The sequence below is a fragment of the Odocoileus virginianus genome, chromosome 2 (assembly GCF_023699985.2).
Source record: "Odocoileus virginianus isolate 20LAN1187 ecotype Illinois chromosome 2, Ovbor_1.2, whole genome shotgun sequence".
Lineage (NCBI taxonomy): Eukaryota > Metazoa > Chordata > Mammalia > Artiodactyla > Cervidae > Odocoileus > Odocoileus virginianus.
Genome location: NC_069675.1, coordinates 8,984,818 through 9,009,563, shown reverse-complemented (window position 1 = coordinate 9,009,563; position 24,746 = coordinate 8,984,818). Strand labels below are relative to the sequence as shown.

Sequence of the window (24,746 nt, the reverse complement as noted above, 5' to 3'; positions counted from 1 at the left end):
TTCCTCTTACTTAAAACGACCTTTACTGTTTAATAATTTACTTATTAGTACTGTTTCACACTTCATTCATTATATATGTACATCTTACTCACTAGTTTATAAAATAGATGGTTTTTACTGACTTTCCCAGGAACCTGGAGACAGGTGCATGGCTGTGCCCACAGGAGGGAGTTCCAGCCAACCTGCCTGTGAACTCTCAGGGTGCAACACACTCAGGGTGCCCCCCGAGGACCAGGACATGCTCCTGCACCTGACATTCCCCCAGCAGCTTCACTTCCGGGCACAACAGTGAGCTGCTTCTTTCTGAGAATCCTCCTCTTCCCTCAAAACTCCCCCCACTTCTCCACAGAAGAACCGGATGGACTAACTTCAGGCCGAGGGGAAACAGTGCTCACTAGAGCTTTACGTCTTATCCTCAACAGGAAGCTGCACCAGGCCCGTCTTTCACCTGCTGCTGTAACGTACTGTGTAACTTTAACATGCAGTGATCAGACACTGGGAAGCAGCACTGACATCATGACAGAAGGTCACAGATGCCACAAAGGCCCCCTGGCAGAGCCGCACACGGGCTTGAGGTTGGTGCTCTTCTGCCAAAAAGCCTGGCAGAGGATGCCCATGGCTCTCACCGTCACAGACCGCCCAGGACGCGGGAGGCTCAGTTTGGCTTAGAGTCGTTCACCCTGTCACATGGGAAGAAATGACATCGACAGAAAGAAATGGTGACAACAGTGATTCACTTCCCGCCCACCTGTCACAGTCTTGGGGGTTCGATGCCCTGGCTGTGGTGGATGGTAGTAGGGGGACTCCCCTCCAGAGGGAAGGGCACCCCTCCCCCACCAAGAGAGGGCAGAGCAACACAGGGAGCAGCTTCGAGGTCTCCTGTCTTATATCACACGTGATGCCTGATTCACCACGAACAGGGAGTTTAGCCACGTAACACGTTCAGGGTTACAAGCAGCTTCTCGTGTAATGCTGACCCACACCGGCCCAGCAAGGACCACAACTGCGATTAACAACATCTGCCCTGCATGAGGTGTAAGCGCTTGCTATGCACTTAGGGAAACTCCTATCCTTTATTCCATACACATAGTTAGTTTAAAATTTCATAAGGTGCATTTTTTTTTAAATACAAAATTTTATTAATTATCTGAATTAATATGTTCAAATTTAACCAAATCATCCGTAATTCACAGGTGTAAACTGTTCTGATGAACAACAAAAATGAATACCAAACCCACAGTGTTTGGGGCTCAAAACACGCAACAGACAGACCTAAATTACTAGATTTAACTAAAATGTAGAAGCCCAAAGAACTCTCCTGTATGTAATGAAACTATATGATGTAAGAAGGAAGACCGTCAATAAACTGAGTGTAATCTGACACTTGAGTTGAGACTGGGGTAGTATCTGATCGACTGAGAAACCGACCAGATTCTTGAGCGATCCCTTTTAAAAACACATAAACTAAAGTTAGGCCTCTTCTCCGATGTGTAATTTCTTCATTATGATGGAATGCAACCGAATACCGTGCCCTGAGGTTGCTCGGTTTCAGCCCAGACAAATGCAAATGGCTTGTCGGGTGACAGCTGTTTGATAAGGCTCCTCTCCACGACCCGCACGCTTTACTTTTTCCCGTGAAACTTGGGATGAAAGGCAGAAGGCAGGAAGAGAATTAATGTAGCATACAGTCTAAAGGCAATGCTACAACCGTGATTAAGTAGAAAAGTTAAAAGGCACAGATTTTCCACAGCTTCGCTGCGTGCAAGCCATCCGTGTAACAAGCTGACAGCCGAGCGCGCCAGCTCCATCACCTCTCCGACAGCTACTGCGCGCTGCGCCCCTTTTCAGGGGGAATTTGCGTCTGCACCATGAAGCGTTGTACATTATTTCTGAGCTCTGCGGGGGGCTCGAGTCCATATGGAACCTTCACAAATATTACCACAGATCAAACCAGCGGCGTCGGGAGGCAGATTTGACATACCTATTTAAATGAGCGGCAGGGGTCCCTGGGCGGCCGCGGGCGGTGCGGAGAGCCTGGGCGGAGAGCGCGGCCGGCTCCATTACTCAGCAAAGACGCCCTCCGCGTCCATCATTCATTTCATTTCTGCTGGGGCAAGAAGCTCATTTGCCCAAGGTCAACAGAAAGTGAAAGGAAGGTTTTCTTTTTTTCCACCCCCGTCAAGAAATAAATGCTCCTGACAAGTGGGGATTCTGTCCTCTGGCTTTGCAGAGCGCAAACCCCAGCCAGCTTGACAAAGCAGAGGGCACACGTGCGTGCGGGCCAAGCCCCCCAAGAGTGCGCTGGGGACACGGAGGCCTGGGGACTGTTTCCCTTAACTGGGAGAAATCACACTATGAATAAAATAAAACTTGACACCGTGCTCTAAAGGTGAAGCAGGTTCTGTTGTTTAAAACTGGGTATTAGCATCCAGCTTTTTGTCACAGTAACTGTAGGAGATGCCCCAGTGTGTACATCATCAAACACTTGGGCTCCGAAAGAAAATACAACCTGTTCCCAGGACAGGCAAATGTAGTGGGGGGGTCAGAATGTAGTAAAACCACTTCCTTGTGGGTCCTCTAGACCCTGATTCTAGCCTCATACACTGTGCTGGCCTATGAAAAGCAAATCGTATTTGAATAACTAATCATTACATGGCAAATAGATGGGGAAACAGTGGAAGCAGTGACTGACATACTTTCTTTTCTTGGGCTCCAGAATCACTGCGGACAGTGACCATAGCCATGAAATTAAAAGACGCTTGCTCCTCGGAAGTAAAGCTTTGACAAACCTAGACAGCATATGAGAAAGCAGAGACATCCCTTTGCCAACAAAGGTCTGTAAGGTCAAAGCTATGGCTTTTCCAGTGGTCATGTATGAATGTGAGAGTTGGACCATAAGGAAGGCTGAGCGCCAAAGAACTAACTGATGCTTTTGAACTGCGGTGCTGGAGAAGACTCTTGAGAGTCCCTTGGACTGCAAGGAGATCAAACCAGTCCATCCTAAAGGAAATTGGTCCTGAACACTCATTGTAAGGACTGATGTGGAAGCTCCAATACTTCGGCCACTCGATGCAAAGAGCTGACTCATTGGAAAAGATCCTGATATTGGGAAAGATGGAGGGCACAAAGAGCAGAGGGGGACAGAGGATGAGATGACTTAGCGACTGAACAACAACGAGAGGGAAGGACTTTGCCTCTCCCCAAGGTGAGCGAGCGCCCCATCGCCCTGATGGTGTCTTTCCTGATTCTGGCCCTGTGATGAGCACCCACACCTGGATACTGCCCTGAGCACCTCTCTCTCAACACGACCTTTGGAAGCAAAAGCGTTTTAAGGACAAGCCATTCTGACATAAATTCTCTAGTGCTTACCTTTAACAAAAATAAATTAATAAGATATAAAGCCTTTTAACATACTGTCTTACCTCTTGAAGTCTTACTTTTTGTCCATTATGAAACATACTAGGTAAATTCTGAAGCTGAGTGAAATAAATCTCTGGTATCATTAGTTACTTAGCTAACAGTTCATATTATTTACCATAAATGGAATATACTTACATGCATTAATGAGTAGTATGACTGTTTGCCAGTGTAAAAGAGAAAATGAAATGGGCGGCCATCGTCTCCCCACTGGATAGCTAATAAAAACCAAACGAAAACAAATAAGCAAAAATAAAAATACAGAGACCAAATAGCCTACATTTAATTGCGGTTTTGTAATTCTGCAGTAAGACATGCTTTTAATTCTGATTAACTTTTAAAATAACAAAAAAAGCATTAATAATTAGAATTGAGTTTGGCAGGTTTAACCTATATTTAGGATATTTAATATTTCATACTAATTGATACAAAACAATGTTTATATTCGATAAAACATTTCTAAACATTTCACCATGAGGGTTTCCATAATTTGTTTTAAATTAACACACAAAATGCCAGTATTATCTTGCTAGAACAAAACGATTTATGTTTGGTTGTTAATACAATGCACTCCCATATTCTTAAAAAGGAACACTGATAAAGTCAAATGTGATAACAGTTGGGAAAATATAACACAGGAGAGAATGAAATGGATTTGTCTGTGCCACTCTGTTTGTTTCAACTCTGTGGTGACATACCTCCGAGAGTTTAAGAAGTCTAAAATAGAAGGGGCCCCACAGGATGCTATGTGTGGTTCTTTCTGAAATACAGATAATCACTCACATCTAATAAACCCCAAACAAGCTGAGAAATGGCGTTGCAGCAGTAGATGAAGCCAACACTAATTCCACGTCCTTGTATTTGTATGGCAATGTTACTCTGTTAACCACTGGCAAGAACTCCAAACACGGAGATTACACTCTCTACTGCACTAGTTGTAAACACTTTTCTCCCAATCTGCCTGCCTTCTGACCTTGTCTGGGGTGTCCTTCACAGTCAAGATATGCAAAATGTAGCAGTGGACTCCGTCCCTTTCCCTTTACGGCAGTGCTTCTCAACTGCTTTTTCATTATAATCCCTACTAAGGAACCCTTACTAGACACTTTCTCCCTCATCACCTGTCTCCCCAGGAAAGCTGAACATTGTAGATACACTGTATATCTGCTGACACACACCGTGGCCCTTTCTAGGGCCACAAACACAGAAAAAGCTAAGATTCTTTTGCCTCCTGTGAACCAATTTACACTCCCTTGGGGGCAATACCACCCTCACTGAGAAAACCTGCTCTAAGACTCTGGGTTGTCTAAAAACTATTTTCCTATATACTATCTTCTGGAATTTTTGTATGTTTGTCTGATCAGAAATTTAATCAATATGCAATTTATTAATATATCTGAGAGGCAGAAATCCAAGTATTCCTTATTCTGTCTAACAAAGAGAGTCATTATTCCATCAGTTTTTTTAAATAATATGCTCTTTTCTTGTGAAATATCACCTGTACAGCATGTAGGGTATCTTCCTCTTCTGGGATAACTGGATTAAACACAGGCCAATTTAAGTGAATACACTTAAAATGAAGCCCATTTTATAATAAATGGTGGAAAACGGGTGTATACTGGTATCTCACTGTTGCTTTAGTTTGTATCTTCCTGAGGCATCTTTTCATCTGTTTATTTTCCACCATCTGAGTATTTTCTCCAGTGAACTGTGCTAAGGTCTCTGGCTCATTTTTAAATCAGGTGGGTGTTTTCTTATTGTTGAGTTTTAAGAGTTCCTCATACATTTTAGGTAACAGTCCTTTATCAGATGTGTCTTTTCTAAATATTTTTCTACTGTCCTCTGGCTTGTCTTTTCACTCTCTTGACCATGTCGCTCACAGAGCAGAAAATTTTAACTGTAGTGATACCTAATTCATCAATTCTTTCTGTCATGAACCATGCCTTCAGTGTTGTATCTAAAAAGCTAGGGGCAAATCCAAGTCTTCTAGGTTGCTCAGTACTGGTTCAGTTTCTCTAATAGGTGCAGGCCTATTCACTGTCTACTTCCTCGTGCTCAAATTTCGGCAGATGGCCTTTCGGTGAACTGGCCCATTTCATCTGGGTTATAAGGTGGGTGGGCACAGAGCTGTTCATAGTATCCCTTGATTATCCTTTTAACGTTGCAGGACCAGAATCGCTGCCCCCTCCTTTTCTGATGACAGTGCCGTGTCCTCTCCTTTTTTACAGTTATGCCTAACGAGAAGCTTATCAGCGTTACTGCCGTCTCAAAGAACCAACTTTTGGTTTTGTTCATTTTCTCCCCTAATTTCCTTTTTTTCAATTTCACTGACTTCTGTTCTAACTTTTAATGTCTCTTTTCTTCTGCTTACTCTGATTTAACTTGCTCTTCTTTTTCTACTTTCCTCAGATAGATGTTTAGATAACTGAATTTAGATTTTCCTTCTTTTCTAATACATGCATTCAGTGCTATAGATTTCCCTCGGAGCATGGCTTTGGCCCACTCTTCTTATCTGCATAATCTTTCAGATATTAGAATCCCCACACCAGAAGCAAGCTTAGAGATTATTGCTCTGGACTCCTTCACTGCATTTACATATGTCCACCTTCTGAGACAGAGATGCTTGTGTGTGTTTATAAGTACGAGTGGCATCTCTTGATCTATGCAACTATTTGTCTATTAGAAAGTGTGTAATTGAAAGAACTTAGGCTGCAAAGTGAAACTTCCTTGGTTTGCTTTTTAGTTTCTTTACTTAATAGCTGTGACCTTAGGTGGGTTACTAACTCTTTTGTGAATCAGGCTGCTCATTTGTTTAAAAAAAAAAAAAAAAGAAAGAAAGAAAACCACAAAATAATCACGAGGATTATGAGAATAAATGAACAATACTTAAAACACATATAAAAAAATACAAATGGTATCCAGCTGCATTCACATCACACACCTGCTGCAGACTGAATGTCTGTGCCCCACCCCCACCTTGCAGGAGCCTTGAGCTCTTCCAGGGGAGAAGCCCCTGCAATGAGAAGCCGGCATACCATAAGTAGAGGTAGCCCCCACTTGCTACAACTAGAGAAAGTCCACGCAGCAGCAAAGACCCAACACAGCCATAAATGAATAAATAAAATAAATTAAAAAAATTTTTTTAAAACCCAGAAAGTGAGAATAACCCAAATGTTCTGCTGATGAAAATTCATCCTCACCAAAACCAGGCAAACTGAGGAAATTTCTGGTAAAAGAGAAGGAAACTGAAACACAACCTTCCAAACTGAATTAAATATCCTCAAGCAAACACTTGGGGTTTTTGGAGAACACTCTGAATCAACAGTTCAAAACTGAAAATAAAATGGACAAAAAACTCGACAACTTGACTAAATTCAGGGGAGAAACAGGAAAAGTTAAAAGTATCAGGAATGTAGACTAGCTTATAAGTAACATAAAAGAGAAGAGACTAAAACATAATACATTTTTTTAAAAAAAGGAAACAACCAAAGAAATGAAAATGATATAAAGAAGTTAAGAGTCAGAGTTGGTGTGACTGATTTGGAAGGCAATCAAAGAAGGAATAACACTTATGTAATTGGAGTCCAAAGGAAAGAATTAAAAGTGGAATAGAACTATAATTTGTAACCATTAAGAGAATTATTTCTGGATATAAGGACTTGAATCTACCCATTGAAAGAGCTGTCACCACTGTAATCTAACCCTCAGTAATAATCAACTGGATGCCGTATTTTCATAAAGCTACTAAACAGACAAAACCCCTTCAGACCACCGGCGGAAGACGGTCAGCACGAAGCTTCTCAACAACCACAGGCGAGGCGAGGCAGCCCCGGAGCAGCGACTTTACGGAGCTCAGGGGAGAAGTGCGAACCAGAGACGTCCTCCTTCAGCTAAGCTGTCCTTCACGTATCAAAGCTATAAAAACCAATTTCAAAAACGTAAGAATTTGTGTCTCTGAGCCCTTCTGGAAAATCTACTAGAAAATGAATGAACTGCATTCAACCAACAGATGACCAGGGAAACCTTAGCAAAAGGAGTTGTGGATAGCATTTAATCTCCCACATCGGAAAACAAGGAAAACAACAGTTATCTACTTCCCACAGCGGCTGTGAAAATTATGAGTCGACGCAAAACCCTGAGAACTGTACCCGATCTGCTCTAAGCTTCAACAGACGCCAGCGACTGTGTTATTCAGGGCACTTCACATCAATTAGAGTCAAGTTACCCATAGCAATCTTACACTTTTAAATACCCTCCGAACATTATTATGTGCATTATGTGGTCCTCTTACATGTTCTTCTTCCATTCACCAGACTTGCAGGCACTCGATCAATTTCACTGGTTTTTCAAAGGGTTGGTTGGTTTTATTTGTCCTACCCTTTCTTTTAAATTTCTTTAATTCAGTCATCCATTTCATTCTTTTTCTGCCTTCTTGAACTGACCACTGTTCATTTTATTTCTAGTCTTTCTCAATGCTTAATAAATACATTTGCCTCTGTGTTAAACATTGTCCATATCCCATAGGGTTTAATATGAACTGTCATATTTTTAAACAGCCTGTAATCTCAATTTTGATTTCACTTTAACCCCAAAGTTTTACAGTTCTAATCCACATAATTTCTATTTTTATAATTTGTTGGGTTTTCTCTACAACCTACTACATCGTAATTCTATTAATATTCCACTGGCATCTGCATAGAAAATGTATTCTTTGTACTTCAATCTGTAGCTATAAAATCATGCTGTGTTACTTGAATTCTTCAGAGCCTTAGTTAACAGCTTTTTGCTTTAAATGTTTCCATGCTAAATGCCTGGTGCAAAAAGGTTCATGGTCGTCAAAGCCACTTAATGGATATTAGGTTTTATCAATATAAATTAACATTCCTGTCTCACTGAGCCATTCCCTAAGCTCCCTGAATTCCATTCTGTCTGGTATTAGATGTTCCTCTTTGCTTCTGTCATCAACCGGGTACCTATCTTTGTTTTTCCCAATAATTTTTTAATCACTTGCTTTAAACAGCAGAGCAGGATTTTATGTTAACTCAATCTAAAAGCTTCCATATTTTGATAAGGGAAGTCGGAGCACATTGAAAGTGCCATAATCTATTCAAATCTAAAACTCAATGATATTTTTTAACATAAAAATCAATTTGTCCTGTATTTACAAAGTACAACAAAATTGGTAAGTAGGTTAGTAGATAGATGGCAGAAAGTATTTAGCTGATTCTAAAGGTATAGTGTTTGAAGCGAAAGTGAGTGCTACTTGCTCAGCTGTGTCTGACTCTTTGCGACCCCGTGGACTGTAGCCCAGGCTCCTCTCTCCATGGAATGCTCCAGGCCGGGAATGCTGGAGTAGGTAGCCATGCCCTTCTCCAGGGGATTTTTCCAACCCAGGGATTGAACCTGGGTTTCCTGCATGGCAGGTGGGTTCTTTACCATCTGAGCCACCAGGGGAGCCCCCAAAACACAGATAAATATACTTAAATGTAAGAAATGTAAGAAAATCCTACCAACACGGACGTTTCCAGGATAACACATGGGCATTCTGCAGGGACACACAGACACTCCAGCTGACAGTAGCAAAAACTTCCCACTACTGAGAAGCTGGTGTGACCTCAAAGGACCAGGCTCAGAAGGGCAGATGCACAAGAAGAGATGCAACTCACAGAGACACAGAACAAAGAGAGGAAGAGACACAGGTGAGGAGCCTGAGAGGCTGAAAGGTGGGAAAGAGCGGGGACCATCACTATCACTACAATCATCTACAGAAAAGCTCTAAGTGTAAGCTACTGTGTGCTATGCCTTCAGCTTTACTTCTAGAAAGCTGAGTTGTGTCTTTAAATTTGATTTACATTCTTAATATAGCCTTCATTTATTATCTTCCCAGAAGCTATTAATTAAATTGATGTCACAGTTTATTATCAACCACATGTAAGAGTTCAGAAAATGTAAGACAGAAAATATTTATTAGAAGATTCCAAATACCTCTAACAGGATTCAAAATAAAAGTTATCCTGAAAAGAGTGAAGCAGAGAATGACAGAATGCCTAGCTTTGAACAGAGGTGAACATTCAGCAAAAACATCAATTTGGAACAAATTAATTTTTAATAGAAATATCTACTCTCTTACCAATCAATTTATTGGCTCTGAAACACTCTAATGCCACCCATAAACTGAGCATCTGTGGCCAGATGGGGACCCTCCAGTGTCTCCACACATTTTCACTGCTGAGGTACACGCTTACTAAGAGTCAGTTGTGTTTATTACAATTGTACTTAATCCTATAATTACATGAATTAAGTATTCTATAAACAGACGAAACATGGGTGAAAACAGAAAAAGATAGTAGCTGCTTCTCTGAAGACTAAGTTTAATGCTTTAAAAAGATTCAAGGGCAAGTTACTAAAAAAGAAAAAAAAAAAAGGTCTGTTCAACTTCAGTGTGGTTGGGGGAACATCTGCAGAAATATAAAAATACTGGTCACTCAGATTTCTTAAGGAAGTTTAAGTTGTTTGCTCCACGGTAAGGAAACCAAAACTGGAACCTTTGATGACTCATCAGCAGCAAAGCGGCATGAAAGAAACAAGGAGGGACAGACACATCCTCAAAGAGAACTCTCCAGGGTCACAGCAAGAGTCTGCTGAATACAAATCTCTATTTCAAATGTTTTCAAGAAATGACTTCTGGCTTTAGTACTTTCTAAAGTAACTGACAACCCACCTCCCCGCCGCAAGCTTATCCAAGAAGCTTCTAATCTGAATTAGAAAATAGTATATATGCTATTCCCTGGTGACCTTAAAGCTTGCCGCATGCTTTCTCCAAGATTTCAGCTGACATATTTAAAAGATAAAGAGAAAATCTTAAAAGAAACTAGAGAAGACAGGGGGCAAGAGAACAGTGACGGCTAATCGCTCATCAGAAACAAAAGATCACATAAAAAAGACCAAAAATCTGTATTTAGTGAAAATATGCTTACACAATGAAGAACATTTAAAAAAGCTGAATTTGTCTCCAGCAGATCTATACCCAATTTTTCTTCAAAAAGGTATATTAGAATGCAAATAAACTGACATCAGTATAGGCGTAAACTCTAACCTGATCTAATTTTAATATTATTTAGTGAAAAGGAAACAATCTGTAAACTCCAGTCATTCATTATTAGTTATAAAATAGTCCCGACTTCTTTCACAACAACCATGACACAGATCTCCACACACCTGAGAGACTGAGGATACACAAGAGCACAGTGGAAAGAAAGAGCTAGTTTATTCTTGAACAAACTCACCTCTTTGTTTTGGAAAAATCTCTTCAGGATGCTGTAAAATAAATTAAAAATGCATTAGGTAATTACTGTAACATATAGAGCTAAGTGAAATTTGTAAAAAGTATTAATAAAGAGAACTACCTTCATTATGGGCCGGGCTCGCTTCTCAAACAAACCACTGGGAAAAAGGTAAGTGATCGCCCTCTGAAAAGACACACAAACTTCGTACCAGTTGTAAAAACAAGTCCATGTTTATGACTAAAAGTAACTGAGTGCTTACTACGTGCCAGATAGTGAACCAAGGGTTCCATGTGCATTATTTCACTGTGTATTCTTTTAAGTGAATTAATAAAACCACCGCGCATACATTCCCCAAAGGGCAGGCCCCACATCCTCCGCCACCGTGACACCTGGATGCTTTCAGAAGCTCTCTGAACGTTTCCTCGAACTTGGGAGAGGCTTTTCAACTGTTTTCCCAAGCATGCTCCCTCCAGCGCCTGCTTCTCAATGGGGATGCTCCTGGTATTTGAACGTGAGGCTGCCCTACAGACTAACTTCCCCCATACAGTGGGTCATTCTGTCATCCCTGGTCCTTCTCCCAAAACCTCCGGCAGAAACATTCCCAGTGCTCTTGACAAGTCTCGCCCCCACACGTTTCCAAAGGCCTTCACCTCCTGGGGGCAGTGCCCCCAACCCGAGAGGGACCACCTAAGCCCCCGCAGTCTTCTCCAGCGCCCTCCTCACAACCGAAAGGAAAAGCAGACGCAAAGAGCACGGGTCTTCGTCTCTGCTGCACGTCATCAGACGCAAAGCCTCTGGACCCTGCACCCTCCCTGAGCTCCAGATAGACTGGCAGCCCCACAGCCCAGCGCTCTACTCTCAGAACCTGCTTCTTCTGCAGAGAAAACATGCTGGGGACTTCCCTGGTGGTCCGGGGACTCAACTCCGTGCTCCCAATGCAGGGGCCCGGGTTCAACCTCTGGTCAGGGAACCACATCCCACATGCCACAATCAAGGCTCGATGCTGTCAGATAGATTTTTTTTTTTTTTTTTAAAGAAAATGAGCTAGACCAGATCCTGTCCCTAGAATTAGGGCCTATAAATTCGGGGGGGGGGGGGCGCCACAAATTCAATTACATTAAGGAGCCCAGGTGTGTCTCTGGGTCAAGCTTTACTCACTCTGCCTTCTGGCAATAAAACCGACACTAAAAAACAAAAACAAAACTCCGGTCAAACACCAGAGTGCTACTTTAGTGAACTTTCTTCTTTTTGAAAAACCCAGGGGCTCCTCTCTCTCCTTTTCTGCAGAAGGCAGAGTTTTTATTTCATAAATGATGTTGAGACAGGTGGTTGCCAATTGGAAAAGATAAAACTGGACCCAAACCTCACACCACACATCTGAGTAAACTCCAGATGAGTCAGAGAGCCAAAGCTGGAAGACGAAGTCAAAGCAGCACCAGAAGACAGCATGGGTGAGTTCCGTCAGGGCCTCCCCTGGTGGCCCAGAGGTGAAGAATCTGCCTGCAATGCAGGAGCCCTGGGTTCGATCTCTGGGTCTGGAAGATCCCCTGGAGGAGGGCATGGCAACCCACTCCAATATTCTTGCCTGGAGAATCCCATGGGCAGAGAAGACTGCCAGGCAACAGTCCACAGGGTCGGGGAGAGTCAGACACAACTTAGCGACTGAACAAAAACAACAGAATCCTTTAGAAATTTATAAGACTACAGCATGGCTTATCTAAATCCAAAACAAAAGAATGTAAAAAAAAAATTAACCCAAGTAAGTGTCACAGAGTAAAGTAAGGTATTTCTCATTTGTAAACATGCTGCTTACATCTTCATATTTTCATGAGAATACTGGTGACTGCAGTGTTCCCTCCCATGAAGGCTAAATATGTAACTATGTATTCTCAGGCTTTATGTCAAAGTATGAAAGGACTGCAGATGCCATCCGGAACACGGAAGCCCTGGGTCAGGACTGCAATCCCTATTAATTAGGGATCCCAGCTGGGCAGTGGGTCTGCAGCTGTTAACGTGATCAATGACTTACCTACATGTCATCTCTACTGATTCGCTTATAAATTACCAGCAAGTGAGACTAATGTACAGGTGCTAATTTATTTAAACTGTTCTCTGCAGCGCTACACAGCTTTATAAACTGCATCTGGCACCTAATGTTGGCTGTCAGTTGTACTTAGACATGCCTGTCCTAACGACTCTGTTCATTAGAAGTGAGCACAAATTATGAAATATTGTGAAAAATGATACATCAAATGGAATGGGCACAGCAAATCAATTAGAGAAACTTCACACAGCAGATTCGCACTTAGGAGAATAAAACACTCAGGTTTCGGAAGGAGGTCTATAATACCAATTAAAAAGTAATTGGTAGACTTCAGCAGTATTATATATCAATTTGCTGGCTTTTTCCCTGAATTTCTCGACTAATGCAGAACTTAACTTTTAATTCCCAAATACACTCATTAGTAAATGCAAGTGCAATTCTGCATCCGTAATATTTAGGATAACTGAAATATCTCGAAACTTAAAATTGATAGGCTGATTCAAAGGGAAAGATGCAAATACCGGTGGTCCTCACCTTTTTGTGTATTTGCAGCATGACTTTGAGAAAAGGAATTCTGATGATCCATGTGAACCATCAAAAAGGGTTAAGAGTCAGCAACAGTACAGAGGTCTGTCTACTCTGGCAGAGCGAATGTGTGACTGTCTGTAATCCCGGGGCCCTGACCACCACTCACCTGACCAGTCTGCAGCCCTGGGTCAAGATCTGCAGAAAATATTTCTACCCCACTCCTGTTATACACGACGGGGCTATTTCTCAGTTTCTGTACACACAGACTCTTCTCTTGGCCAAACTGTAACTGTTTTACATTGAATTACAACCCCACTCAGCTCCGTCTTCATCTGACTCCCACCCCGCACCGCCCCAACCCAGCACACAGTATTCTCAGACGAGAACACTCATCTGATCAACATCTGGCAGTCACCTGGGAAAGATTTATGGCACAGGAGTTGAGGTCCACGCCATTAAAATCTACCTTCAAAATGTTTAGCATGCATTAAAGTACTTTCAGCAAGGTGCCACATACAGAGCCCACCACTGCTTGTCATGGGTTTCCCTGGCAGCTCAGTGGTAAAGGACCCGCCTGCCGATGCAGGAGACTTGGGTTTGAGCCCTGGGTCAGGAAGGTCCCCTGGAGGAAGAAATGACAACCCACTTCAGTATCCTTGCCTGGAGAATCCCATGGACAGAGGAGCTGGCGGGCTACAGTCCATGGGGTTGCAAAGAGTCGGACACAACTGAGCGACTAAGCCCAGCACAGCACGCTGCTCGTCAGAGGGACCTGCTTTTCCTGTCAACAGCAGCACCAGTAATTTGGGAATAAAGAATAGTGCGCGGCTCCTTTCTTTTCAATATAACTGAAGAAACTAGACAAAATTCAAACTATTTTGAAATGGAGAATGTCTACACCTAATTCCTTTCCAGTGAATTTGCTATTTTACTAACTAAAAGGGTATTTTTCATATAAATTTAGCATTAAATATTTTGCAAAAACATTTCCAGCAATGTTGGATATGCAATGCTGGAGCTTTAATAATAATAATAAAATTTCTAAATAATGTAATTTTAAATATCAACAGTAACAAGCAGAATTATTTTTATTCATAAATTCTACCGATCATATTTCTTTTTTATTTTACTAATCCGCCTCAGCACTCTTTTTCAAAAGGCTTATCAAATTAAGGGTGCACCAACATGCAAGATTAGCTAGGTGTAATTTTCATACTTTTACGTTATATATGCTTCTTTCATGGAGGCCAGAGGCCAGACTTCTAGTCCAGCTCAACCTTCTGGAATAAAATCGTAAACCTAGAAGTCAATGAAAAAGGTCTATAGATGAGCCGACATAAATCTGTGATTTTACCTAGAAGGAAGGGCATACGGGTCCTCACACCGAGGCCAGTGGCTCTTGGCTCTAATTCACACACCCACCCACCTGAGCTGAGCCAAAGGCAGGAGGTGAAGGAGCGCCGAGCGGCAGAAGCAGAGATGGACATGCTGACATGCAAGGGCAGTGCCAGGCCATTCAGCACAGGGACACCACGTCCTCGGGGACCCCACCGTCTAACAGCCATCCCAGAAAGGAGAGTCCTGTGGCTCTGAGAGGTTCGCTGCGCTCACTGAGTTCTACCAAGTAAGGCAGGGAGACTGCATCTGATTGTACAAAGTGTTATCCAAATCACATCTTTGAAAGCATGGGAACAGCAGACTTTGGGTGAACGCCTTGTATAGTCTTGGCGGCTGCAAGAATAAACACCTGCCCTGTGAGGTTTTTATGAAGATGAAACACGGGGATGCATCATGAGCACACACAGGAGGTTTCAGTAAGTGGCGGTATCCTTCGTTACAAATAACAACTAAAAATAAGCTTCTCTCCCTCAGGACGTCCCTGGTGGTCCAGTGGTTAGGAATCCACCTGCCAACACAAGAGGCACAGCCTCCTTCCCTGGCTGGGGAACTAAGAGGCCACATGCCATGGAGCAACGAACCCACACTCGGGGCAAGTGCAGAGTCTGCACCACAATGGAAGACCCTACACGCTGCAACTAAGGCCTGACATGGTCAAAGAAATTAATAATCTTAAAAAATATTTTCCTAACTTTACTGACTATGCCAAAGCCTTCGACTGTGTGGCTCACAACAAGCTGTGGAAAATTCTGAAAGAGATGGGAATACCAGACCACCTGACCTGCCTCTTGAGAAACCTGTGTGCAGGTCAGGAAGCAACAGTTAGAACTGGACATGGACCAACAGACTGGTTCCAAATAGGAAAAGGAGTACGTCAAGGCTGTATATTGTCACCCTGCTTATCTAACTTATATGCAGAGTACACCATGAGAAATGCTGGGCTGGAGGAAGCACAAGCTGGAATCAAGATTGCCGGGAGAAATATCAATAACCTCAGATATGCAGATGACACCACCCTTATGGCAGAGAGTGAAGAGGAACTAAAAAGCCTCTTGATGAAAGTGAAAGAGGAGAGTCAAAAAGTTGGCTTAAAGCTCAACATTCAGAAAACTAAGATCATGGCATCTGGTCCCATCACTTCATGGCAGATAGATAGGGAAACATTGGAAATAGTGGCTGACTTTATTTTTGGAGGCTCCAAAATCACTGCAGATGGTGATTGCAGCCATGAAATTAAAAGATGTGTACTCCTTGGAAGGAAAGTTATGACCAATCTAGACAGCATATTAAAAAACAGAGACATTACTTTGCCAACAAAGGTCCATCTAGTCAAGGCTATGGTTTTTCTAATGGTCATGTATGGATCTGAGAGTTGGACTGTGAAGAAAGCTGAGCACAGAAGAATTGATGCTTTTGAACTGCAGGTGTTGGAGAAGACTCGAGTCCCTTGGACTGCAAGGAGATCCAACCAGTCCATCCAAAAGGAGATCAGTCCTGGGTGTTCATTGGAAGGACTGATGTTGAAGCTGAAACTCCAATACTTTGGCCACCTGATGCGAAGAGCTGATTCATTTGAAAAGACTCTGATGCTGGGAAAGACTGAGTGCAAGAAGAGAAGGGGATGACAGAGGATGAGATGGTTGGATGGCATCACTGACTCAATGGACATGAGTTTGTATGGACTCTGGGAGTTGGTGATGGACAGGGAGGCCTGGTGTGCTGCAGTTCATGGGGTTGCAAAGAGTCGGACACGACTGAGCAACTGAACTGAACTGAACTTTGGATATCAAATTACTTATTTTTGTCCTTAGAAATAAGCAGGCATTTTGTCAGTATGGAAATGTTAAAGAAGACCCATCAGCTGTACTGTCTCTTTCAGGTGATACACACAGCCAAACCTCTTACCGAAAGAACAGTTTCAGAAACATTAATGCAAACAGGAATCATAAAACGGTACGTTCCCATACAACTTCAGTGCTTCAGTAATGGCTGGTTGTCACTGTCCTCTTTTGCTTTAGCGTCTACTCTAAAGACAAAGAGTTTAATACAATGCCACAGGGGTCAACTGACATGACGTGTGAGACCTGGTAAAGCTGGTCACCAGCAGTAAAGTGGAGGGCAGTGGCACTGCATCACTCGTGTCACAGAGAAGGGCTCACACCTCCACACGGGCTCCCAGACACGGGCGAGGCGAGAGCACTGCCAGCCCCCAGCACAGAGCGCGCTCGGGATGAAGCGGCTCCAGGACGAACCCACGTTCCCGACGGGACTGCAGTCTTTTCCCCCACACGTCGGCTCATGGAGAGCACTGGGGACTGACTCAAGTCACGGTAGATTTTATTTACTACCGCTAACGGCAATGAGGGCAACAACACATTAGTCTCATGCTCCGTAGTTATATTCTGAGGTCGCGAACAGGAGTTGTTATTTCAGACACGGGGAAACCAAGTGATGATGCTGCGACTTGCTAAACGTGTAAGCTCACGACACTGCAGGGACTCGCCTGATGCCAGCTTCTGTATCTTTCTACAGCATCACTTCAACTACAACAAATTTATCTTCTAAAAAAGATTAGTAACAAAGTTTTACATCTATATTCCTCACAAGAAATCCAACTTCTATATTTTTTTTAAAAGGTTCTACATATTTTAAAAGAAGTTATTGTATTTTTTTATATTAATTCATGATTTCACTACTTTATTGGCTAACTCTAAAGAGGATTTTTATTATGTTCAATTAGCACAATGATACAAAATATTATCAAGTTACTTTCACTGAACACACACACACACAGTTTCAAAAGTACAGGAAAGCTGTGAACTCTCACATTTACAGCAAGATTTTAAGCACATCTTCTCTGGAAAACAACTCAATATTTTAAGGGGCAGAATTAATAATACTGCTTCTACCTGACTGAATGACAGAATCTTTTAGATGTCTTTAAATAATATAAGCATACTCTAGATGAAAGACACCAACGTGTATCTTTTTAAACTTCTTAACAAAAAAAGTTAGCTACTTTAGTATGTGAAAAAATTGTTTTACATCTTCAATATTTTTGCCTAAATGAATTTCATAAATGATTTCAGTGATCACTATTTTAGCAATTGGTTAAGTATTAACAGTAAGGAAAACCCAATCTCTGAAACATAAAATCCTAACAAGTGGTTTGATATGAACACGGCACCCAGTTGCTTATGTAAAATCACACAGTGAGCCCAGTCTTTTAACTACTGTGCCCAGTCGCGTCCCACTCCTTGTGACCCCAGGGGCTGCAGCCCGCCAGGCTTCTCTGTCTAGGGATTTTTCAGGCAAGAATACTGGAGTGGGTTGCCACTTCCTACTCCAGGGGATCTTCCCGACCCGCAGATCAAACCCACGTCTCCTTCGGCTCCTGCGTTGGCAGGCGGGTTCTTTACCCACTGAGCCACCGGGGAAGCCCCTGGTTTAACATCCAAGTCAATTAATGCAATAAATAAATAAATAACCTGTATCCCTTAAAGTATAATAAGAAAAATCTCTGATTCTTGTGAGTTTTAACTGACATCTAACACTTTGTTTAAAGGCTTTACTGTTACAAAGTCATGTTTCACTGAACAATGTTAGAAAAACAAAGATCTGCCCTTGTTCCCGTGATTCCCAGAACAAGCACCGCACTTACATCAACATCCTCCTGGGTAAAGGTTTCTGGGTCCTCCCCCATCATGTTGGCCAAGTGTCTCTTCCCAATGTTGAACTCTTCAATCTGCTTTTTAATAAAGTCCACTGTGTAATTTTCACGTCTTAAGGCTGCAACATTTTTCTTTGTTGTTACACCCGGGGAATGTTTGAGCCTTAATATCTAGCAGAAAATACAAATGGAAGTATAAGATTTCAAATTAAACAATGATCTTATAGGCCACTGTTTCTAAATAAAAGGAGACATTTCAAACAATTGTCTTTTTAGGACAGTACTCAATTGACAGGAGTCTGGAGACAAGATAAAGCTTGCTTTTAAAAGCCTATGATCAATCAATCAATAAATAAATAAAAGCCCATCTCACAAAGAAGTTAACCTATTAGAATTTCAACACACTAAAAATAATAATAAAAATAACTGGGTGATATGCTACCTCCATTATCTGCTAGAAATATCCACATTTGATACTGACTGGTCAATGTCAGCTGCTATGGAGCCTGACGTATAGTGAATGAATGGTACAACGGTACAGTGCATCCTCAGTCGTGTCTGACTCTTTGCACCCCATGGACTGTAACCTGCCAGGCTCCTCTGTCCACTGAGATTCTCCAGGCAAGAAAACTGGAGTGGGTTGCCGTGCCCTCCTCCAGGGGATCTTCCAACCCAAGATGGAACCTGTGTCTCCTGCACTGAGAGGAGGATTATTTACCACTAGCGCCACCTGGGAAGCCCAAAGAGAGAAACACCACTCCCCTTAAAATAAGCCTGTGTGCATGCAGACAGAAACCAGCGAGCAGAAGACACAGGCCTGGGGCATGCTTCTCAGGAACAGAACACCACTGACAGCAGAAAGACACTTCTAAGGTCAGGTTACAGCAAGGCTCTCCTCCCCCTTTTCTCTCTCTTGATCAAACCGAGGAAAGCAAGACGTGGTGAGCTGCTCCCCAGAGGTCCACAGGCCAAGAACTGAGGGTGGTCTCTGGCCAACAGCCAGCACAATAGGATGTGAGTCCTGCCCACACCCACACTGAGCATGTGGACAGCGGATTTCCATCCCTGACCCGAGATGACCATGGGCTGCTGCCTTGCGGGAGACCTTGAGCAGAAGGCCCAGTGCAACTGTGCCTGGAACCCTGAATCACAGAGTCCACCAGGTAAATATCTGTTGTTTTAAGCTGCTATATTTGAGGTCAATTTGCTATATAGCAGTAAATAATCACTCAACACCCCAATCACAACACTAAAGCAGAGTACAAGAAAGTTCACTTACCCTGTTTTATAAGGAAAGAGAGGTGGCAACGATGGGTATGCCTATTATCAAGCTTTCCTTAAATAAGAACTTTGTAAACCACATGAGGAAAATGACAATTTTACTGACCTAGTATTTTCCGTAATTAAAGTGACGAGGGACACACTAACACATCTCGGAGGATGAGACTGCCAAGGGAACAGCTAATGCTGCCAAAGGGCTTTCCTTTCCCATTGCTAACCAAATGGAATCTTAAAAACTTCAAATATTATCTGGGGGAAACACAACTAATACACTAGCTGTATAAAGCATCTGCTACAAACACTGGTCAATTTTTATATCTGTTTTGGGAAGGCTTTTGAGGAATCTGCAAGTAGTATTAAGACTACTATAAACAGTGGATGCGGTGATAAACATAGAACATTATAACCTCCAGGAGCCCACGAGATGAGAGACGAAAAGAACAGATCCTTAAGACAGAGGCAGCAATGTTTTTCACAATAAAAGCAAAATACACAAAGGCTAAGCCATTGAATATCATCCAGCATTCTTCTCTGGCTGACAGTCCAATCAACAAAGGCTTGCTGGCTCAGTAAAAACTTAGCAAGTGCTCAGTAGAAAATCAAGAGGACATACTGATGTTTGTAGTAACAGTTTTCAAAATAGAGATTGGCCTACTGCTTTTTCCTACTATGAATGTCACAAATATTACGGAAAGCTAAATGAGCATTCCTATATAAAATTATATTGATAAGTGTTAAGAATTCATGGACAACCTTTGTATTACACTGTGACTGTCAACTACTTATAACAAAGCCAAAACTACTTTCATTTGTGACAGTAAAAGAGACACATGTACCCCAATGTTCATCACAGCACTGTTTACAATAGCCAGGACATGGGAGCAACCTAGATGTCCATCGGCAGACGAATGGATAAGAAAGTTGTGGTACATATACACAATGGAGTATTACTCAGCTATAAAAAAGAATGCGTTTGAGTCAGTTCTAATGAGGTGGATGAGACTGGAGCCTGTTTTACAGAGTAAGTCAGAAAGAAAGTAAATCAGAAAGTAAGTCAGAGGCAAGTAAGTAAGTCAGAAAGAAAAATACCAATACAGTATATTAATCCATATATATGGAATTTAGAAAGATGGTAATGACGACCCTATATGCAAGACAGCAAAAAAGACACAGATGTAAGGAACAGACTTTTGGACTCTGTGGGAGAAGGCAAAGGTGGGATGATTTGAAAGAAGAGCATTGAAACATGTGTATTACCATGTGTGAAGTAGATGACCAGTCCAAGTTCAATGCATGAAATAGGGCACTCAAAGCAGGTGCCCTGAGATAACCCAGAGGCATGGCATGGGGAGGGAGGTGGGAGGGAGAGGGATGGATGGGGGGGCAGAGGGGAGGTTCAGGATGGGCAGATACATGTACATCCACGGCTGATTCATGTCAGTGTATGGCAAAAACCACCACAATATTATAATTAGCCTCCAATTAAAATAAATAAATTAAAAAAATCAAGTTATCTTAGCATAGCAAAACACTTTCTAATCCCATCTCGCCATTCTCTCATCAGTTATTATACCAACTGCAGTTGCTAGAACCAATTATTTGTCGTTGCCAGAATCCACTGACTGTGCACATCTCTGGGGCTTGGGTACCTACTGCATCTTTCGGGAACAGGATCCCTCTTTTGTCACGTAACTCCTAACAGACTCTCCCCTTACCTCCCCGAGAGGAGGCTGTCATTCTATCCATTCTATCCAGCTCATTTGTATTAGGCTCCGTGTGTCTGTGCTCTTCTGCATTCACCTCTACAAATCTCACAGGACACTGCGTAGATCCTTGATATTCACAGGTTTAAAACCAGAAAGATCTGGTCATTCACGAGTAATATTCCCTCCTGCACTCAAGTTTGGGACAGCCAGACATCGGCACTTGTACTGAAGCACTGATGTGAAATGTGGATTCCACAATTCTGGTACACAGGAGAAAACCCACCGCAGAGGCTCCCAACTGAGCACCCAGGAGTCACAGTTTAACAGAACTTATTTCTTTTTCCTTGTTGCATCACAGTCTCTCAAATGTTTCTGACTGTGACTCACAGTAATAGCTACTGCTTATATCACTATCTGGAACACATTCATACTTGATAAACAAAAAGTAAAAATACCCTCTATAAGAAGGCTTCCCTTGTGGCTCAGTGGTAAAGAATCTGCCTGCATTGTAGGAGATGAGGGTTCTATCCTTGGGTTGGGAAGAGCCCCTGGAAAAGGAAATGGTAACCTACTCCAGTATTCTTGCCTAGAGAATTCCTTGGATAGAGCTGGTGGGCTACAGTCCATGTGGTTTGCAAAGAGTTGGACATGACTGAGTGACTAACAACAAAGACACATAGTAGGTGTTTAATAATAATAATAATAATAATAATTGGAGAGACTTGTACTATACATGTTAGGTAAAGAAACAAAAAGTAGAACAGACTCTATTCTTTAAAAAAAAACATGCATTTCATGTATGTCTGTATGTGATTTAAAAAACATAAAGAAAGACACAGAAGGATACATGCATTAGCAGGTTTGGGAGTTCCAGGGAGGGAAAAAAAATACTCTTGGCTGCTTCCCCCACACTGTCAATAAAGACATTCTGTAACCTACATTACCTTTCACAGAAAATTGTGTGTATACAAAAGGATATACTCAAAAGAGATGCATGAGAAAATAAAAACTTCCAGCCTATTTTCCAGTTAAAAAACAATAAAAAGAAATGTTTGATGGGTAAATGAATGGATGGATTGGTTGCTGTGAGATAAAATGTAGAAGAAAAAATGAAAAAAGATAGTATTTCTTTTTTTAATTTTTTTTTTTTTAGTATTTCTTTTTTTTTAACACAGGTTTTGATCATAGTACTTGACTTCTTTACAATATCTGGTACTGTTAATCACTTCCCCTCCTTGCACCATTCTCCTGTTTTCTATGGCTCCACACTGCCTGGTTTTTCTCCTACTTCTTTGGTAGTCTTTCCCAGTCTCCTGGGGGCCCTTCTTTCTCTCCTCTTTGTCCTTCAGGGTCTGGTCCTTTTCTTTTTCCTCACTGACTGCACCCAAATGATCTCATTCATTAATTACCACACACAAGGCAACAGAGGACTTGTAAACCAGCTCTCTTCTTGAACTATAGGCTTGCCTCTCTTTGGGTCCACTTGGACACCGCAAATATAACTATGTAATAAATACAATTATTTCCAAAACTATGCTCGTTTTTTTCCCTCTCAAATTTTGTTCCTTTTACTCAGATCCCATGTCAGTAAATGGCATTATCATCCAATCAGTTCTGAAGTTAGAATCCTGGCTTCCCACTGGCCCCGGGATTAAATGTAACTTACAAGTTATGCTCTCCATCAATCAGAGACAGACTGCCGAGAAAATTAACAGAATGGACACTGCTCAGACGCAAGACACTTTGGAAATGTTTCTCTCTCCTCTCCACTATATGACCTCCTGCATTAAGTCTTCGGGCCACTGCAGGAGTCCAGTTCTCATCCACCAACACCCTCTTGATCGGGGTCTCGGGGGGCAGGGCTGAACCCATAATTCACCCGGGCGACAAGTCAAGGGAGGAGTCGCTCTGTTTCTGTCTCAGATAAGTTCCCCCTCACTGCACCCTGCGAAAACCAGCAACAACCTCAAAGGTTGGCCGTTGCAAGGCAAGTCCACCCTCTGTTTACCCGAGACCTCTGTTGAGCACCTAAGATCCCACAGGCCCCGTCTCCCAGTGCTGGGGGCCCGGGTTAGATCTCCGGCCAGGGAACTAGACCTCATCAGCCGCACCTAAAGAGATCTCGCACCCAGCAACTAAAGATCCTCAGAGCAACTAAAGACTCTGGCGGCGCCTGGCCACACGGCATGCTACAAGGACCAGCACTGCCACCTTTCCCAAGCCTTACCTGGCATCTGGTACCTGTCTGCAGCCCAGAAGCCGCGGCTTTCCAGAGGCCTTGTTCCCGGGCGAAGCTAACCCTACCCGCAAGAAAGAGCCGGTAGGAAGCTGCTGCACCGCAGGACATACAGGGAGCTGCCATGTTGGCGGCAGGAGGCGCGGGCCGGAGGGCGATGGGGCAGGGCCTGCAAACTGCGCCGGCGCAGATGGGCGCCGGGTCCGCGAGGCTGCCGGGAAGAGGCGCGGAGCAGGGGGCGTGTCCCGCGACCGTGGTTGGCTCGTCGCTGATTGGGCGCGGGAGCACGCGGGGCGAGTCCACCCCCGCCTCTGATCCAGGTCTCTAGTCTACTTGGCATCCTGGTGCTTCTGCGCACCCTGAAGTCGGTAGCTCATCGAGTCTCATTGCAGCGACTTCCAGGAGCCTTCTCGCCAACCCTTCTGTGCCACGCTCAGCCGGCCCTTGCGCCAGCCCCCCCTGCGCAGCCCTGACTTCCCGCCCATTATCACTCAGCTCTTCTCCGAGCCTCTGCTCCCAGCCGACCGCGTCGGAGCACGGGTTTTCCTCCTTCCACCTTCCCACCTGGATCCGGGCCCAGGGTCTCCCTCCTTCTCCGGGAAACTGATTGTTTCCTAAGTGTATGGTGCACAGGCTAACCCTTACACCGGCGGGAACAGACCCTTGTCTTTGTTCATCACTCCCCTATTGTTGGGTTTCCCTGGTGGCTCAGCTCGTAAAGAATCTGCCCGCAATGCGGGAGACCTGGGTTCGATACCTGGGTTGGGAAGATCACCTGGAGAAGGGAAAGGCTACCCACTCCAGTATTCTGGCCTGGAGAATTCCATGGACTGTACAATCCATGGGGTCACAAAGAGTCAGACTCGACTGAGCGACTTTCACTCTCACTTTCCCCTACTGTTGGGCTTCCCTGGTGGCTCACAATGCCGGGAACAGGGCTTTGATCCCTGATCTGGAAAGATCCCCTGGAGAAGGAAATGGCAACCCACTCCAGTATTCTTGCCTGGGAAACCCCACGGACAGAGGAGCAGCCTGGCGGACTACTCTCCATGGGGGTCGAAAAGAGTGGGACAGGACTGAGTGACTGAACAACGACAATAACCCTTACTATTAGCAATACTAAGCCTCCCTGGAAACCCAGTCAGAACTAAATATTAATAAATAGGTATGAATCCTGATGACT

At 43.2% G+C, this 24,746-nt stretch overlaps 1 protein-coding gene across 1 annotated transcript in view; it reads right to left on the bottom strand.

Moving 5' to 3' along the window:
- The window catches only part of MRPS9 (mitochondrial ribosomal protein S9), a 37,577-nt gene extending 13,836 nt beyond the window's left edge, over positions 1–23,741 (bottom strand). The window contains exons 1-5 of the mRNA XM_020915264.2: positions 23,555–23,741; positions 18,332–18,511; positions 10,821–10,883; positions 10,701–10,731; positions 3,556–3,635 (exon numbers count right to left, since the gene is read on the bottom strand). Coding sequence (XP_020770923.1) covers positions 3,556–3,635; positions 10,701–10,731; positions 10,821–10,883; positions 18,332–18,511; positions 23,555–23,689 — 489 coding nt within the window. The 5' untranslated portion in view covers positions 23,690–23,741. The remainder of the gene's footprint in view (positions 1–3,555; positions 3,636–10,700; positions 10,732–10,820; positions 10,884–18,331; positions 18,512–23,554) is intronic.
- Positions 23,742–24,746: the final 1,005 nt, after the last annotated feature.